At 42.4% G+C, this 20,658-nt stretch overlaps 1 protein-coding gene across 2 annotated transcripts; it reads right to left on the bottom strand.

The window, feature by feature from the left end:
- Positions 1–15,955: 15,955 nt before the first annotated feature.
- Positions 15,956–20,341, bottom strand: cep15 (centrosomal protein 15). Of its 2 annotated transcripts, none has more exons than XM_028576635.1 (4): positions 20,050–20,341; positions 19,521–19,639; positions 18,734–18,802; positions 15,956–16,417 (listed from the first exon to the last, which is right to left on the bottom strand). In XM_028576635.1, the coding sequence occupies exons 1-4, from the start codon at positions 20,057–20,059 to the stop codon at positions 16,265–16,267; spliced, it is 351 nt and encodes a 116-aa protein (XP_028432436.1). In that variant the 5' UTR covers positions 20,060–20,341; the 3' UTR covers positions 15,956–16,264. The 2 variants fall into 2 exon arrangements, with proteins under 2 accessions (XP_028432436.1, XP_028432435.1); XM_028576634.1 differs by having other exon boundaries at positions 19,521–19,644; positions 20,050–20,337.
- Between the last annotated feature and the right edge of the window lie 317 nt (positions 20,342–20,658).

The raw sequence follows: 20,658 nt of genomic DNA, 5'->3' as shown, positions 1-20,658 counted from the left end.
TTTAGCTAAGGGCTGCAAGACATGACAACATTTTACAAAACACACGAAGAAATGAACAAAAAAACATATTCAAAAAAACATAAGAGTTAAACATGTCAGGAAACATATTAGAATAAATGCACAATGGCAAATTACCAAAACAAATCAATGAAACCAAGTGAATCAAAATGACCGCACTTGTCTGTGAGCGGCTGGGTGTTTTCTTATTTATTATTATTATATATATATATTTCTTCTGAATGCCAGACATGCGTGATCACGGAAGGCTTGTGTCATGTGGACACGCCGACAGTGTCGTTGTCATTACTTAAAATTCCTAATGGGGGGGTCGACAGAAACTAACTATAGCTTTAATACATATTTCATAAAAGATATTTTTCAGGGTGAGTGACAGTATCAGCAAGGTGATGAATTACATAACATGTATGTAGCTGACACTTAAAAAATGTAACTTAAAAAACATACACAATACATGCAGGCTACATGTTGAGTAACTTCATCTAGTCTGCTGATCCATTAGAGACGTAAGAGATAGGGCCATTTCTATTTGATATGGTATTTTATAGGCTATGGTAAAGTCTGAACAGATGGGTGTTCAGTAGGGGTGGGGGGAAAAAATCAATACAGCATAGCATCGCGATATTTTCGGTGGCAATGTGTTGCAATATCGCAAGGCGCAGACGCCAAGTATCGATCTTTTATTATATATGTGTTGGTCAGTTTGTCTGCTTGACGATCCCATTTTGCAGCGATAAAATTGTGAGATGAACAAACAGAGAAACGTATCTTTTGGCACTGTTTCCTTTTTTGGGGACATCATTTGAAACTGGGAAAAATTTGCAGTTGGAAAAAAGGGTCATGAATTGCAATATATCGCAGACAATATTGCACTATGTTTAAAATTGCAATAATATCGCATCGTGAGATATATGGGGATGATATGGTATTGTGAGGCCTCTGGTGATTCCCACCCCTACTGTTCTGTCTGCTGTCCTGTGTTGGTCCTGATGAAGGGCTGACATTGTGGAGCGGACAGCAAACAGTGACTGTGATATGATGCTGCCCTCAGTGTGGCTCAGTGACAACATCATTCAGCCTATATTACCGTAGAGACATCCGTCTGCTAAACTTTGTGCTCCGTGTTGTCTTTGGAAGAGTTGTTAGAGAGCCACATATAGACTCAGTGCGCCTGTGCTGTATGCTCTGCAGCCACTTCGCTTCACCATTTATTGACAGACACGATCTTAATAATGGAGCATTTACACTTGACTTGTGGCGTAGTGGCGCAAATGATCAGAGATAACATGGGCCCTTGAAAGCGAATTACATTAAGCAGCTAAACGGCTGGGGGGGTGGAGGGGATGGGGGGCGGTGTCCGGGCGCATCCGGAGCCGGAGATAATGGAGCACTCAGGCCTCAGCTCCTCATCTGGGCCTCCGTCTTAATAGAGCATACGTTATTCTCCTCACGGCTCCTGGAACAATATTATCCCTGCACACATTCTGTGGAGAGGCACGTCCGTGCTCCCAAACGCAGCTCTTTCTATTAACAGCCAATTAGCGCCGAGCCGGGCCGCGCCGCGCCAGGCCCGCAGAAGCCCCGGCAGCATGGGCTAATATTGCCACATGGATGCCCTGCTCACCTGTTCCATCAGTCTGCACCCGCCGGGTGAGATGAAGAGAAAATGTTGGCTGAACAGGGAAAACGGGCTTTTCCCTGGCGATATCAGCGCGTTATTGTAGCTCCGATAACATCCAAATAAAAAATGATATGAACTTCCATAGTTAACAAAAGCCTTACGCCTCTTCGGGAAGTCAGCATGGGTACATGACGCTGCAAATAAGCTGTTTCAAATGTATTTATTTGGGAATCGGGTTTCCACTGGATGGAAGTGATCGGGAGATCTGAATGGGCATGAGATGCATGCATATACGCTTATGTTAGATTCCTTCTCTTCTTCGCTTTTTTGCAATGTGTGATCAAGTCTAAAATAAGTCTCTGAGGCCTTGAGTTATAACCCTCGTCTGTTCAATTGTCTATACAAGTATATATTTATTATCTTTTCTATATTTATTTAAATTCTAAACAGAAAAAAAGAAATGTTCTACTTCCAGCTGATGTCCCACTTGTCTCTCCTCTGCCCGGGTCACTCTCACTATTGAATTCAAAAAAAAAACAAAAACAAAATACAAATAAAACGAAATGCTAAATGCCAAAACAATGCCGCAATCTAAAAAATAATAACGTTGTCAATATTATCTCCTTACGCAATGGTGTATGTTGTTTCAAATATACATAGGCTTATAATTTTGTTGAAGAAATACAAATGGCCTGGGTGGGGGAGCCTGGAAATATTCACCCACCCCCCAAAAAAACAACAACAAAAAAACATAAGAATTTGCTTTAAAACATGTGAAAGACGCGTGTATTTGCAGACTGTAGCATACAGCCCCCCCTTGCAGGTCGTTAAAACCTCCAAATGAACAGAAACCAGAGCAAAGACATGCCCGTGGTGTAGCCTACACACCCTGTCCATCTTCACGCATTCCTCTGGTGCAGACGCTCCGTAATATAAATCTACAGCTTCTGTGTCTGCGTCATATTTTCATAAACGCAACCAAGTATGCCTAATGAGTTTTCAGTGTGATCCACGTGACACGGAGGAAAACAATATGATCTGAATTAGTATAAGGTTTTTATCCAACGCGATGTGTGAGAAACAGAAAACACACACACACACACACACACACACACAGCAGCCGTGTGCGTCAGGCTGCGGGCATGGACAACCATGTCAGAGCAGTAAACAACCCAAAGGCGAGCAGGTTGTCCTTTTCTCTGCACTCTGCACTCCCCCCCCCCCCAAACCCTCTACGCACCTCTACAACATCTGAGCAACCGCCTCAGTATCCACAAACACGTTAATTGTCGAGCGGGAGCATTAATTAAGGCGCGCGCATGCACGCGGAGGAGATTAGAGGCGGCGGTAGCGCGCGCGCGCTAATCGGCTGTCAACAACATGAGGACATCTTTCTCTTGCTCTCTGCGCCACCGAGGGATCACTGGGGATTCATGCAATTTACGGTCCACAAAGGAGCTCGTTTGAGACGGGAGGAGAAGAAAGCAGAGAGGCGGACTTTTGTCTGGCCGATTGAATTGATTGTAAATGGGAGATTAGCGGGAAGCTTCAGCAGCGGCCCGTAAGTGCCCGATGGAGGAGGAGGGAGAGAAAGGGACCAATTAAGTCTACCAAATGTTAACTTACATCAGTTTCCCCTCACTTTAGCCCACATGAAATTCCAATTAAAGCGTCCCCCGCGCTAGCAGCAGCTTTTATTCTTTAGAGGAGGGTGGAGGGGTGGAGGGGTGGCAGTTGGTGTCACTGCAGCCAGCAGACAGAACGTTCCCACAACATCTGATACCATTACCTACAGCAATGGTTCCCACAACATCTTACACGATTACCTACAGCAATGGTTCCCACAACATCTTATACCATTACCTACAGCAATGGTTCCCACAACATCTGATACCATTACCTACAACAATGGTTCCCACAACATCTTACACGATTACCTACAGCAATGGTTCCCACAGCATCTGATAACATTACCTATAGCAATGGTTCCCACAACATCTGATAACATTACCTACAGCAATGGTTCCCACAGCATCTGATAACATTACCTACAGCAATGGTTCCCACAACATCTGATCATATGACCTATAGCAATGGTTCCCACAACATCTGATAACATTACCTACAGCAATGGTTCCCACAACATCTGATAACATTACCTACAGCAATGGTTCCCACAACATCTGATCATATGACCTATAGCAATGGTTCCCACAACATCTGATAACATTACCTACAGCAATGGTTCCCACAACATCTGATAACATTACAGCAATGGTTCCCACAACATCTGATAACATTACAGCAATAGTTCCTTCAACATCTGATAACATTACAGCAATGGTTCCCACAACATCTGATAACATTACAGCAATAGTTCCTTCAACATCTGATAACACTTCAGCAGTGGTTCCCACATCTGATACCATTACCTACAGCAATGGTTCCCACAACATCTGATAACATTACCTACAGCAATGGTTCCCACAACATCTGATACTATTACCTACAGCAATGGTTCCCATAACATCTGATAGCATTACCTACAGTAATGGTTCCCATAACATCTGATAACATTATAGCAATGGTTCCCATAACATCTGATAACATTACCTACAGCAATGGTTCCCATAACATCTGATAACATTACCTACAGCAATGGTTCCGACATCTGATAACATTACGGCAATGGTTCCCACATCTAATAACACTACAGCAATGGTTCCCACAACATCTGATAACATGACCTATAGTTCCAACCTTTCTGCTTCTTTATATTTACATTTAACTGTTAATGTTAAGGTCGGCTTAGTCAAAAATCGTAGCCTACTATTACTAGCTTACTGGGCTAATACTCCATTTCTTTTAACTATTTCAACTGTTAGCCAACTATTTCAGCTTTGTGAAGTGTTTTAGTCATCACTTTTAGCTATTTATTTTTATCATTTAGGTATTCAATACTTGCTAAACTTCTATGTGATTTTTACAGACTTTCTTACATAACGGCAACATGTAGCCTAGTGCTCAGGTGTTACAGTTGACTTCATGTAAATATGTGGATGTATTCTTTTAATCAAAGAGTGTTTTGTGACAATGTCAGAGGGTAAAGCTTTGGGTTTGTGTATCACAACACTCTTGCATTTCTATATTTTTACAAAAGTGTAATATCTGCCTTTAACATTCTGTGAATGTTTGGAAGACATTTTTACAGAATGTTCTCACATTGTTTACACCACATTATATCATTAATTGTTACGATTAGGAATAACTGTACATTCTGAGTGCAACGCGTGTTCTGAGAATGTTGTTATGTCATCGAGGGATAACATTGAGCAGGACGTCCCTGCAATGTAATGTTCGCGGTGGAATGCTCCGACAGTGAAATTTGAAACTTTTTGGTCATATTACTGTTTATTGTATTCCGTCCGAATATTTGGACACATTCTATTTTGATGCTTTGGCAATACTGTTATTAAAACTTTCATGCCAATAAAGCCCATTTGAATTGAAAATAGTGAGAATGTTTTGTGCCCGGAGCACAGATTTACAGAATTTAAGGATGTTCAATGATTGTAATCATACATAATCTCCATCCATTTTTAGATTTGCACTTCGTAAGGGCAAATGGTAAAAATAAAAATATGAAGTTACACACTTTTTGTCCATCAGTTTTGATAGTATTTGCTTGTTTTCTGCCAAAGTACAATGTGCAGAGTTAATATGGAGAAACATTTGTGCTTAGGATCCTGGTGATAGAGAAGCCCCACCCCCACCAACCAGGCCTCGTTAGGGGAGCACTGGCCCTTAGGCACAATGAACCTCCAGGATTCATTGTGAAGGGCTGAGGGGTTAATGAGCAGTGGCTTCTCTTCACTCTTTGGCTTTATTCCTGCTTCAAATGAGAACCAGTTGAAAGGGTGGAGGATGGAACGGCCAACAATGGAATTTAGACGTGTTGAGATGCAATTATGTTACATTTACTATAAGCACATTTGACATTATGTTTATTAAAGAAACTGCTGTCATTGACCCTGATTTGACTAAAAAGCATAACCAGAAAGGCCTAAATGTGTTGGCAGCAGTGAGGAATCCAGGGTGTGATGCATGGAAATGAGCCACTCAACAAGCAGCCCAACACAAAGATTCAAATGGAACAGCTGCAGCATTCACTCGCACCTCATTTAGATTCTTTTACACAGCCTATCTCCACCAAAACCTCATCAGGATGTCTTCGAGACAGCGGCGAGCATCTCGTTCCGGGGATGGGCCTGCCTGCCTGCTTGCCTGCCTTGGCATGTGGAGGGCCGGTGGGCTGCAGGGAGGGGAAGGGCTGGGCTGCTGGGAACGGAGCAAGGAGGGAGCTCTCATCACTCATCTGTTGTCAGAATCCACTCTCTGACCTCCATCCATCCAACTTTCAATCCATCTCTCCATCCATCCTTCAATCCATCCATCCATCCTTCAATCCATCCATCCATCCCTCCATCTATCAATCCAGCCATCCCTCCATCTATCCATCCATCCATCCATCTATCCATTATTTTTCATTATTCTCATAGTTAAAAAAAAAATTCACATAGTGTTTTGTAAAGAGCACATATATTAAACATTAACATAGTGGGTAACACAAAAAGTAAACAAATTCCTTAGTGGCTACGGATGCTTCATAGATATTGTGAACTGAACTGAAGAAAACAATTCAAGTCAAGAAAGTGATTTGTAATGTTCCCCTCTAGTTCTGATCTTATGTTTGAGAAAATCTGACACAATGTGACCTACAATCTGATAAAGTTTCCCATCCCTGTTATCAGGAGCGCTTATTAGCAGCACTGAAACAGTATGGCTCATTATATATATATATATATATATATATATATATATATATATATATATATATATATATATATATATATATATATATATATATATATATATATATATATATATATATATATACACACACACACACACAAAACATCAGATATAATACCAATTTAAACTTGGCTGGCATATCCTGTAGTGTAAACATGGCCTAAACACACTGTGAGTCCCAGAGAAAAATGCATGTGTATCATAGATATGCAATCATATAGCGAGCAGATAATGGGTGTTCAGAGTGATTAACAGAATTAGTAAATATTTTTGGGGTGGACTATTCACTAATGGACACAAATATTGTCCTATTTATCAGTGTAAAAAAAATAAATAAAGGGATTAAATTATGCCCATGCTGTCGGCGCAATGTCAACACACCCATAACACATTGTATTCAGATATGCATCTCTTTGTCCAGCTAATTAAAGGCAAATTAATTTGATCATCTACTGCTGCAAACCAATGAGCCATTTTCTCCATCACGCTCCTGCTGCACTCAGCTCTTTTCTAGTGGCATTAAAAGCAGTGTGTCATTGTTACCGAGGATCAGTTGATTTGGGGATGTCCGGTGCCACGGCTAATCCTTTTGACCTGACCTGGCCCTGCTGGGAAACGTCCTCTCCTCCTTCACTTTAGGCCGCCATGTTAATGATGAACCACTCTGCTCACTCACACAATTAAAAGACCCCCCTTGGACTAAATGCAACTCACAATACTATACACAATACATGATGCCACAAGCTGAGACCACTACACCATGATCATTTGTCACACGGTTGTGTGAGGTCCTGTTTTAACGGCAAAAAAGTGTTTCCACTGTTAGAAAAAAAACTTAAGTTCCACAAGACGATTTTTCAACAATTCATTTAAAATAACACAGGTTACTTCTGCACAGCATAAAAAGTATTAAAAACTAAATTCTCCTCGAGCCGGTCACACCCGTGATTCTTCTCTTTTGTCCTCTTCTCTGCACCCGTTTCACATCCACCTTTAACAAGCATATCATACTGTCCTGTGGCCAAGCCTGAACTGTGGAGGGGGGTGGTCCAGCCAAATTACATTTAGGCTTCTCATCACCTTGATTCCCAGTCCAACAAACAATTAAGAAAACACATCAAATCCACAAAACCATGCAAATAATACCTGTTAAAACATGCAACACATCTACCGAGAAAACCGAAATGCACACACACTGCTAAAACTCAAACTGGGCAATTAACCAAAACATGCAGAGTTGGGATCAAAATGAAAAGCTGCCTAAAGTCACACTCCTGACACATTCACTGGGAAAGGAATACAGTCTAAATAAAAGAACAGTAAGGAACAGGTTTTCATGGGTTGAAAAAGGAGGACGGCAACACTGGAGAATCTTGGTGGAGTGCTAAAGCCAAAATCCAATTGGCATCTTCCAAAAAGTGAAGAAAAGGTAGCATATCTCCCATGTTAAGGAGGACAAAATACTGTTGTTGAATTTATTTAGGCTCCCATCACAATAAATCAACGCTGATGCGTTTGGGCATATAGCCTTCTACAGACAGACACCTTCCTGAGGTAGTCACCTGAAATAGTTTTCACTTTACAGGTGTGCCTTGTCAGGGTTAATTAGTGGAATTTTTTCCCTTATTAATAAAAAAAGCAAAGGGTGGCTACTTTGAAGAATCTAAAAAATAAGACATGTTTTCAGTTATTTCACACTTTTTTGTTAAGTACATAATTCCATATGTGTTCATTCATAGTTTTGATGCCTTCAGTGAGAATCTACAATGTAAATAGTCAAGAAAATAAAAAGGAAACGCATTGAATGAGAAAGTGTGTCCAGACTTTTGGCCTGTACTGTATATTATATATATATATATGTATATATGGGCAACATGTATTAACATTTGCAGGGCAACACATCACATGACTGAAGTTAGCAATTATTTTCTTAAAGCTTTAGTGCGGAACTATTTGATATTAATGAACGTCCGTTACATTCGAGCCATTTCCAAATGAGTTGCTACAAAGCTAATTAAGACTATCAGCTCCACACAACTCTCTCTGGATTTCTCAGTATGTTCAGAAGATTGAGTCGTCTGGTGTCTTTCCCGTGCAGAAACTAAAAGGATAATTACCTCTTCTGAAGAGTCCATCGTGTTTTTTTAATCCTCCGTGTCCTCCTTGGCTACTAACAACTGTGTGGAGGAGGGCGGAGGAGTGACCGATCACCGAAGGCTTGTGTCATGTGGACACGCCGACAGTGTTGTTGTCATTACTTAGAATTCCTCATGGGGGAGATAGAAACTACGCACTATAGCTTTAATCACTAATCTGTTTCTTGTTAATCATTTCCACTTTAAAGACATGAATTAGGACAAAATGGTGTTCTCACGTTCCCAGGGATCAAACAGATGTTTTAAAACTGCTTATTTAGTTTGATGTGAATCTAAATCACCTTAGTTTTAAATATGGCAGTTTAAAAATAAGAAAAATATGTACATAACAGTCCCACAGCAAGTGGAGATGGCCTTGTTTTTACATTACATTGCTCATGTAATGTAAAAACCTTTTTCCCGACAATATCTGTGCAGGGCAACTATGTCATGGTGAAGGTAATGGAAAGACGGCGGTTATGGCAAATAAGTGGTACATATCACATGTTAATCTGTGACAGGACCCATTAGGTAGCCCCACCCAGTCTTTCCATGTCTCTCTGAAGGCACACTACTTCCTGCATTGTCCCTGAACATTGAAGAAAACTCAGATTGGACAGATTGGACAGTCTAGCTAGCTGGTGCCATGTGTGGATCCATGCCCAGGCACAATCAATATCAACAAAAGGCGCAAGTACACAAACACAAAATGCATTCGTGTCCTTACAGCGGGCCACTTAATCCGTCAGTCGATATGAATAGTGCCGCACATTCTGTTTCTACCAGTCGACAGCGGAGAGACATCCGTGGAAGGACAATCCATACGGCGACTGGAGGGGAATTCAGCGAGCACGATCCCCCACTGGGATCCTCTAAGAGCAATAACGCAGCTCAAGTATATTCAAGTCCAGGGAAGAATTCTTACATTAGCTCCAGAAAGCTGGTTCTGTTTAAGGGCACCAAATAAAAAAAAAATAAATAAAAAAAAAAGAAGAAAAAGCATTTTGTGTTGGAAAGGGGTATAGGAGAGCCAAGAGGTGTGGGATTACCAGCGATGGAAGAAGTATCCAGATCCTTTACTTTAATACCACACTGTAAAAATACTCTGTTACATGTAAAAGTCCTGCATCGAAAATGTTACTTAAGTAAAAGTCTGTACCGTATTTTTCGGACTATAAGTCGCTCCGGAGTATAAGTCGCATCAGTCAAAAAATGCGTCATGAAGAGAAAAAAAACATATATAAGTCGCACCGGACTATAAGTCGCATTTATTTAGATTATAAATACAAGAGTTATTCAACTACACAATAGCACACAGAACAATACGCTGAATACGGTAGGTGTCCGGTATGTTAACGTAACACATTAACAGTTATTGAACTATACAATAGCACACAGAACAACTAGCTAGCAGGGCGTAACTGCACCGTGAACGAGCCCCTCCCGACTCGTTCCTCCAGCTCTGGCCGTCTTGCTTTCAGCCCACGATTAGCCGATTAGCTTTCTTTGTTTTCTTCATTGCAGTAAGAGTCACCTTTTCGCCAGTCTCCCTCATAAGTTTCTCCCTCATTTCAAACTCTCTTTCTGCTGCTCGATTACCGTTTTCGGGGCTGCATATTTTACTACCTGCAGTTTGTCATCTCTTTTCTTTCTCAGTTGTCTTTAGGAGGAGCGTTCTAGTTGTCACAAGCCTAGAGCGCCCTCTCGCGGCTGTAGACGGTAATGTTTTCATGTAAAAACATGTTAAATTATATATATTTTGATATATAAGTCGCACCTGACTATAAGTCGCAGGACCAGCCAAAGTAGGAAAAAAAGTGCGACTTATAGTCCGGAAAATACGGTAAGTATCATCAGGAAAATGTACTTAAAGTATTAAAAGTAAAAGGACTCAATACAGAAAAATACCTCCCATTTTAGAAAGTGGAAAGGTTAAAAAACATAAATATAATAAATATATAAAACAGTTGTGTTTTTAATGGTCTAATCTAGCCTGGGTGATACCAGACCCTTCCCAGTTGTAACTGAGAGTGAGTGTGGGCAAGCTTCATTCACAGCCCATTTCCAAAGGGGCGTCACCAACGGCGCAATTGGATAGTCCTTCAACCAATCAGCGCAACGACCGACGTAGTGACGTAGCAGCGACAGCGGCATCAACGGGTCGCTGCGCTTCGGTGGCCGTCACGTTGAATGTAAACAAGAAGCTGCTCGCCGTCGCTATCGTCATCGTGTAATCACACCGCCTCAACAGTTGTGACTGGTGCCTCGATTTGGAAAAAATTGGAAATGGGCTTGAATGGTCTCTTGGCCAGACTGACTCGCAGAGCAAATCTCAAATTTGCCGGAAGTTCGTCAGAGTTTTCCCAGGCTAGGTGTAATCATTTCAGCTGGACTTGTAGGCCGTTATACTGTTGGCTAGTTTCATTTATAATAAACTATAATATATTTATAAACTACATGTGTTTTGTGTGTGTTTGTAATGTGTAAAGTAACTAGTAACTAAAGCTGTAGTGGAGTAAAAAGAACAATATTTCTCTCTGAAATATAGCAGAGTAGAAGTAGAGTGGCAAGAAAAGAAAAAGACTCAAGTAAAGTACCTCAACTTTTCTACTTAAGTACAGTACTTGAGTAAATGTACTCTGTTACATTCCACCACTGGTGATTACAGTGACACGAAGCGAGGGGCTGTTAAAGAGGAAATGTTACACTCGTGCCTGTGCAGTCCGAGGGGAGCCGAGCCAGGCTACCTTAAGGCCAGTGTTGCTTCCCCTTAGTGTACGACACGGAGCCTTCTATTTAATGTAAGACAACGTGACAACAGTCAAGGCCTCTGTGATGGAAAAAACAAAGAGCTGGCAGCCGGGGCTCCTAAGTAGAGGTGACATCCCATGATCAGAGGAGAGACTGTGGACTCGCACAGGGTCAGAGGGAAGCCTCAAACAGCGCCACCAGGCACGACTTCCAGCCGCCGCTCTCCTCTGTGAAATCAGAATTTTTCCAGAGGGGAAAAAAAAAAAAGTGCAACTCTTTAACATTAGAATTCGACAATCATTTGCAATTTCAGTTGCGTCAGCAGTTGATACAAATCCGAGATCTCTCCCGAGCCCCCGGATCCAAACAAGTGCAACAGACTCAAAGTGTGAAATAACAGGCTGCAAAAAAGAAAAAAAAAAAAAAAAAAAAAAAAAAAACGCAGCACGCCAAAAATATTTTCCCTCCTCCATTCTTTCCCCCCTACCCTCCACTTGCCCCTGCTACACCCGCAGCATATCACTGAATGAAATGCAGCGTGCAATTACCCATTATCCAATCAACTGGAGTCGACACTTAACCATTTGCACGGCTTTGGGCTCAGCCAATTATCTGTCAGGGCTCTCAGTGGGCTCTCAATAAGCCGAAACGCGTTGCATAATCGCACGGCTCCGGCTTCACGCCACGCCACCAGAGACGGAGGAGGGCTGGAGGAGAGCCGGCTCGTTGTTGTTGTTGTTGGTGTCGGGCGGCTGGCAGTATGAAACGAAGGTCTGGTCACTGACAACAACTGCGACTGGGCTGCAGCAGCCCCCACCACCCCCGGGGGGGAGGGGGGCCTCGGCCATTAGAATACATAATGCAGGGCTAGTCATTTGGAAGGGCTCCAGATCGTGCTCTTCAAAACCCTTTTAGATAATTCGCTACATGGCATCTTCATCATCATGTCCCCCCCATTTCAGCCGACCCATCCTGTCACCCGGAATTGGACACACAGCCCTAATAGCTCCCCCCCGACCCCTGCCTTCTTTGAATGTCCTGCCCCCTCCCTTCGCTAAACCAGCACCCCATCACCCGGCCCTTACCAGTCCAGACTGGGCCAGTCAGTCAGTCAGTCAGTCAGTGGTGGCTAGTTGACCCCCCCCCCCCGAGGGCCTGCAGCACTGGGGCCCCAGCTGAGGAGCCGGGGCAGCTGCCAACCACCGGCCTCTTCAACCCCGGCTGTCCGGATGATTGCGTTTGTCAAGCCGCCACACCGAGTCAGCCCAGTGCAGGTCTGATCACCGACAATTAGGGGTTAAAGAGAGAGAGAGAGAGAGAGAGAGAGAGAGAGAGAGAGAGAGAGAAGAAGAGGAGGGGTAGGGGTGGGTGTCTTTATCCACCCTGGCAGTGAAGAAGCATGCGCCCTGTTTTTTTGCATATGCTGACAAATGGGTGGGACGTTTCTCTCATTACTGCTGTCGCTGCGGCCCGCGTCTCTGTCTCTGTACATCTAAACACAACTTCCAATTCTATCAGCCACATGGAACGGGGATGGGTTGTTGTTGTTGTTGTTGTTGTTGTTGTTGTTGTGGTGACCCTCTGTAACATCATGGATGGAAGCAGTCACACTGCTCATACAGCGGGAGAGAATGGAATTCGTGATCTTGATATCAACGTAATATTTACTTCAAGACATCATTGTCTTTCTTTTTAAAAAGGTAATCTTATGGGCATTTCCGCCATTAATGGACTGCTAGGAAAGGGGGAAGACATCCAGGGAATCGTAACAGGTCGGACTTGAACCCTGGTCCTCCTGCAACGAGGCATAAATCATATACTGTATGTGCGCCTGCTCTACCAACTGAGCTATCCTGGCCACGTCAAGACATTGTTTTCTCACACACTTGTGTATACAATGCTTTAATGCTTTGAGTACAAGTGTTTTAACAGTGTAACATATTTACAAAAAATATATATAGATAATCGCCTCAAAGGCCGAATCATATCATGATGATATTTGATCATATTGTCTGATTTCTGTTCTCCAAATTGAAAAATCTGAGCAAAAACTACAGTTTTCTTTATTTTATATGTCCTTTTCCTGCCATTTTGTGGTGTATAACAAGCAATGTCATTAACCCTCTTATTCATATTACAACCGTAATGATTTCAAAGAATATTTGTCGATGCCAGTTTTTGAAATTGTTATGGTATTATTGTTATGTTAACTGGTGGATAATTTAGTGTAGTGGAGGCAGAACACTGAACTAACATCTAACATCTCCGATGTGTTCAGTGATTCAAATACTGTATACAATGAATACTAGTCAGTACAGAAACTTCTACGCACTCCCCCCCCCGCTGCATTCTAAAACTTCCATAATACCTAAAACATGCTGTGTGAATATGGTCAAAAGCTGTTTGACAAATTGAGTAATTTCTAAATGTTGACACTTATAACTAAGGTTATTACAGTGTTGTTAGTAGCAGTTTTAGAAGGACAGCATACACTGCCAGTCCTAATGACAACGGTAGCTTGTGATCTATAAATATGAATGTATATCATTCATTGTTGCATTTCTCATGGAATGCTTTTTCTTATCTATGACACTGGCTCCCTCTAGTGGTTCTGAAACAGCACTGCAAACAAAACAAAAACAACAAAAAAGGATAGTGCGAGGTTATCCTGGAAGGTGCTACCAACAGTCACCATTTTGCTTTCAATACAAATACCAAGTCAAAAATATACAATAGACCAAGTCATGAATTTCAAAAATGGACATGTAAAGTTATGAGCTTTATTTTAAAACAGTCAAAAAAATGAAGCAAAATAAGAACAGAGATAGAATACATTAAATATCAGAACGCAAATAATTTGCCATGATTATAATTCTAGAATATATCAACGGTTGCACGTAAGTGCACAAGTACGATCATTAGAAGCAGCGGCAACATGTTCCTTTTTTTAAAATTTGGTGTTCGATACTCGCCGTAGTTGTACACTTGTGGGCCATCGCTCCCATAGAAATAAAATGGATAGAAAGGCCGTTCCCATTCAAATGAAATATAAATGGATAGTATTTATATAGCGCTTTTCTAGTCTTAACCACTACTTAACGCGCTTTTACATACATGTACAGAGTACAGGGACCATTCACACACTGGTGGCCGAGGCTGCCGTACAAGTTGCCGGCTGCTCATCAGATAAACACTCAACACTCATTCCCACATCGATAACGCAGCATCGGGAGACATTCGGGTTTCAGTGTCTTGCCAAGGGGACACTTTGACATGGGACTGCAGGGCCAGGGATCGAACCACCGACCTTCGATTGGTAGACGACCGCTCTACCACCTGAGCCCTGCTGCCCCTCAATCATCAACACAGCAGAATGGTCATGTAGCCGTTTTCATGGCTTCTGTATAAACTTCCGTATTCACCGACTGGCGGAAAGTCGTGGAGGTGAGACCAAATGAGCAGCGGAGTAGGAACGTTGCAGAGAAATGAGTCAAACTTAACAGCTAGAGGTGGCCTGATACCATTTTTTTCTTCCCGATACCGATTCCGATACCTGAACTTGCGTATCGGCCGATACCGAGTACTGATCCGATACCAGTGTGTCATATATTTTATTATGTTTTAACAGCTGTATACTACTATCCCTGTATGGATGTGATATTATTTATATCTTTGTTGTCTGTCTGGCTCAGGTTAAACATGAACAAACACAAACAATGAATGCCTCAGAACTTTCTTTTATTATCCAGTTTGACAGTCAGGTATAACGGAAAAAGAACATAAACTACTTTAACGTAGATTTTCTTTAGGCAAGGCAAGGCAATTTTATTTATATAGCACATTTCAGCACAAGGCAACTCAAAGTGCTTTACACAAAACGTCAAACATTAAAAAACAAAGAGCAAAATAGGGCTTTATTACGAGGTATCGGATCGGTGTATGAACTCCAGTACTTCCCGATACCAGCGTTTTAGGCGGTATCGGAGCCGATACCGACCATCTCTATTAACGACTCAACACTTCCTCCACCCAAAGCACATTATTGCTATCGCCAGATGAGGGACAGCTTTGTTCGGCTCGTTTTCTGTGACCAGTGTGCCGTGAGTGGGGGGGGGCACGGCGGAGTTAGCAAGCTAGCTAACTAGCCAGTCGTCTGCAGGCTTGCTGGTTCCGCCGTGCTTTTATGCTACATTGGTTACAGATAACGAGCCGGACAGTGGGCGGGGTCTAACAGTCTGCTGACGCCGGGTCTTTCTGTCCCTCCCACTAGTCCTGCGCAATAAATAGTTATAAAATCGCAATCTTGATTCACCCTGTTAACAATTTTGCTGGTGGGGGCATTATCGGCCTTTAATCGGGCTTCACCCTCAGCCAATGACAAAGCGCCTTTTAGTCACCCGTTTCACTCATCAGTTCAGGGCTTCACCCACAGCCCAAAAAAAAATAATCGTGATATCAATTCTAAGCTAAAAAAAAAAACCATTATTCATATTTTTCCCCAAAAATGCAGGCCTACCTCCCACTCACTCCCCAAATGACCCCAAGGCACACAGTTCAATGTCCTTTCTATGCATTTTATTTTATGATCGCTTGCTTTTTGTGCATTAAATGAAGATTGGTTACCAGCAGGTGCGGACTGTAAAAATATTAGATAAGAGTGGCCTCAGTGGGCTGATGCCTTGTCGGTATCACTGAATCCATTTCCATTCCTGAGAGAAACGCTTTTTCACCAAATCCTGGTTTGAGGATGCTGGTGAGGGTCTGAATGCAGGGGCTCGGAGAATCAACAGGCCTGTGATCACCTGCACCAGCTGAGCATCAGCGCCGTCTCTCCGACTTCAGTGGCAGCATCAGCATCAGGGCTCACCTATCGAGCAGTCCTGGGTTTGGGGCGAGGAGGCAGGCCCTGTTTGGCTCTTCTGGGGGGCTGCCCTGGACTGTGAGCAGGGTGTGGGCCTTTACCCAGGAGGAAGCGCTCCCAGGCTGGGATAAACTCTTCCACAGATGCCCAGTATCTTGTCTAGAACAGAGAAACAATATTAGGTCACAAAACCCAAATGGTATGTGTGCATATACATATATTCATGGAAGGGATCGGCCCGCTTCCAAGCATTGCACGCTAGTGGGATCGCCACCAGCAGTTATCAGTTTTTCTTCACTGACCACTGACGAGCAAAGAAAAACAGGCTACAGCCTCCTACAAGCCTGAAGGCTGCACCTGATTGGACGAACGCTTCACGTGGGTCCGTCTATTCCCGGATTTCAAAACGGACCAACGTGGTGGCTCGTTTGGAATACGATCTCGCAGATTTATGCAAATAGTTCACCCAAATGGGTTTCTGAAAACATCTTAACCCTTGTGTGGTCCTTTGGGTCACCGGCACCCGAAGGACCACACAAGGATGATGTACTTCCGTTGATTTTGTTGAGAATTGCTCTCTAAACCCTGTCTCTTGTAAAGTAAGTAAGTAAAGTTTGTTTCCTAGCACATTTAAACACGTTTAAGCTGACCAAAATGCTGTACAAACAAGCACCAAGGTGCTGCATTATCCTTTGTTTTGTGACCCGGTGACCCGAAGGACCACACAAGGGTTAAGCGAGAAATAGGCGATGCAGTTGGTGAATCGGTCTTCATTTCAGATCCACAACGGTCAGTTTAAAAGATTTCCGTCAGCTTTTGAGAGGCGTGGAGCCGAGCCGGCCGCTCCTCGTTTGTATAAAGTTGGCTGGCTTCAGCTTTCTGCCAATGAGGAGTGGGCGACTCGACGCACCGCTTCTCCAAAGTCCCTGCGACGCTACCAGAATGCATTGCACGGCTGCTCCCATACAAATTAATAGGAAGCGGGTGAATGACGCTGACGATGGACACGTACCATAAGTCACCCTACTGATCCTCTAGATTGGAAAACAACTTCCCTGTTTGTAAACTGGCAGGACTGAATTACAATTTGATTGGACAAAGGACTTCAACTGCATCATCATGCAACTTCAAATGTAACGTCCAAAATCAAAGTGAGAAATCTGCTTAGAGGCAGGGAAAAATCACCTTGCACGGCAGCTGGATTCTCGCGATATCCAGTGATCACGCCAGAATCACATGGCACTAGGGCTGTCCTCAACTAAAGAAATTCTTAGTCAACTAACACTTATAGGATTTTGTCGACTAATCGATTAGTTGATTTAATTAACAGAGCTGTGCGCTTTGAGAGGTGGTTAAGACTCAAAGCACAATATAAATGTAGTTAATTAACCATCTGTTAAACTGAGTTTCTCCACAATTAATCCTGCAAAAGCACCACTTTAAATCTTGTGTTTACCATAAATGTGCTCATGAGTTTCTTGGAAATTAGTAATTAAGCATGAATAAGCATAAAAAATGACTTCTCAACTAAAGAAATCGTAGTCGACTGAGACCAAAATGACCGATTAGTCGACTAATCGACTAAGAGGTGGCAGCCCTACATGGCACACGAAAATCCATCTTGTCAAGCTCCAACCGAACGCATTTGTATCTCAACTACCAGCGAACCGAACCAAACAGTGTCCGGCGAGGAGCTACTGGCAGCTGAGGGCGTGGTTTAGGTGTGTGTAGTCTTGCATAGCAGACCGATCTCATGGCAGTTTGTGCGCCCGGGGATCGCGTCCCGCGTGTGGCGGTCCGTCCTGTTGTTTTCGCCGGCGTGTGGCGTTTAATTTCCCCGTTGTTGCGTCCCCCAGAGCAGCCCAGTGTCATGGCGGTTCGTGAAATGGTCACGTTTGAAAATCGTGACCTATACACAATAAATCAAAATAACGTGACCATTTGACAAACTGGCGTGAGACCGGGTTGTGCATAGCTAGACCTTCCTCCAGAGCGCTGTGGAGGAGGGTGAGGCTAGTCCACACAGCATTCCGGGATGGGAGAAAAACATGCTCTGGTTTATTGGCATTTCTTTAAACCAATCACAATGAATGAATGAATGAAATCATCCAATGAGCAATGAATCAAACAACAATCACTTCAGTGAATGAAAGTGAATAAGATCATTTAAGAGGGCAGTCCTGCAAGGTAAGCTACCTTGACAACTTTCTCTTTCCTGTTGATTTTGAATTTAATTCAATTTCATTTATAGTGTCAAATCACAACAGGGCACTTCACAGATAGAGTAGGTCTAGACCACACTCTATAATTTACAAAGAACCAACAATTTGTCATCGAAATGCCAAGTAGCTACTGTGTCAACAGTTTACAGTTTAAAGAAAAGATTAGCAGCAGAATTGACATGAAATGTGAACTTGTGATGCAAGACACATACTTCGCAAAATACTTCCCACCATTATATCAAAAACGTGTTACCTCCAGAGTCAGGAGATTTGGGTGTGGCAGCGGTCTTCCTCTGAGACGATCCTCTGTCTTCTGTAAATCCTGCAGAAACAGAGAGAACACTTTATTTTATTATAATTTTTATTATTATTTATTTACACACTTTCATTTTAGTCTTGCGTGTCCAAACCTATCTGTACAGCGCTGAGGAGTAAGGTCTGACTTCACCACACATACATTCCAGGATAGGAAAAAAAAAAAAAAGCGCTAAGGGTTGTCATTTCCTTTAATGTTACCTGTTCATACAATACAGTAACGTGAGCAATTTAAATTTGCTCTTACCAGTTTATAGCCGTGTGTGCAAAAACGTTCCTGTTAGAGAGTTAACGACGTAAACAAATACTTTGTAAATCTTTACAATCATTCCCCGAAAAAAGCAAGCAGGCCCGCCTTGTTCCACTATCCAAATTGTCTTCAAAACTTCCCATTTTCCGCGTGTAGCTTGCTAGCTCGAAGTTGTTGTTGTTGTTGTTTCCTGAGGAGAACGGAGACAGACAGCGGCAACACACATCGCAGGAACATCCGGTGCGATTATCCTGGAAATGAAATGTTGTCGATCCAGACTACTTTAATCTGTATGCAAAACGTGGCAAATCTTTGAGTTCCACAGAGTTTACAGGTGCAACTGAATGCAGCAGGAGTTTAACGAGGTGCACATGAACGCACCATGGAGTCCCACCGTCGCCCACGGGCTTTACCTTCATTGCTTGTTACCATAAGTCACTCACGGCACCCAACCCTATCTATCAGGCCGTCCTACCTGCAGCAGTGTGGCGTTCCTGAGGCGAGCGGCCTCGCACTCCTTGAGCTGCTGCCTCCTCTGGATCTTCTGCTGCTCTCTGCAACTCTCCATCTGCTCCAGCAGCTCCGCTCTCCTCCCTAAACTGATAATATATTTATTTATTTATTTATAACGCACTTTACATTTGAAACAAATGTCAAGTGCATATTCAAGTACATATTCATTGTCACACACAGTGGAGACAACAGTGTCAGCTCACACTGACTGGAGGGTGTTTTTATTACAGCACAAGCCATTGTTTAGATTAACAAATACCGAATCATGAAACGCATTCTCTATAATTAATAACAAAGGAGCAAATATTTGCGTGGTAAAAGTGTAACGCTACTTTAAACCTGCAAGCTAACTGTGTGAATAGGAGAGTTGTAGCTAAGTTACCGTACTGGCTAACGTTACTCGTCGTGGAGGAATCACAGACAGACCGCGTTGACCGTTATCGATAAAACTGGGTCAATACTAGTTCATATTAAAGATATGACAGACTCACATTTCCTCATGTTTCTCAATTAACTCCGTTTCTTCAGATAAAGAAGCAGACATTGCTGGCAGCAAAAGCGCTTCATCGGATCCTGTGCATCAAACTGTAATACAACCGGAATGTGTACTTCAAAATAAAAGCGCAATTTATTTTGGGGTGAAAGTCGCATTACCTTTGAGCTTTTTTTTTACTAAAAAAGTCGGACTGCTACTGCAAATGTTGTTGACATATACTATAACAACGTTTATTATATTAGAATATGACTTACGGTTTAGCTATCACTCTGTATTAACAAAATGTCTGTTCAATTAACTGAACAGATGGTGTTATTATGAAACTTCTGATCGGAAGTTCTGCTTGCATCGGCGTTCAGTAACCATGGCAATCAGGACGGGTACATGCTGCCCTCTGCTGGTTCTATTTTAGAAAGCAATTGATGAATTCCTGTTGTGTTTCGCATTTTAAAGTGTCTTATTACTTTGAGATTCTTAGTTTATTTTCTGTGCTACTTAGTCAATATATTGAGATACTGAGTCAATATTTTGAGATATTGAGTCAATATTTTAAAGTTTCTTATTACTTTGAGATTCTTAGTCAATGTTCTCAGATACTAAGTCA

This window comes from Perca flavescens, chromosome 4 (genome assembly GCF_004354835.1).
Source record: "Perca flavescens isolate YP-PL-M2 chromosome 4, PFLA_1.0, whole genome shotgun sequence".
NCBI lineage: Eukaryota > Metazoa > Chordata > Actinopteri > Perciformes > Percidae > Perca > Perca flavescens.
The sequence above is the reverse complement of the archived record's forward strand: the minus strand, read 5'-3'. Positions and strand labels throughout refer to the sequence as shown.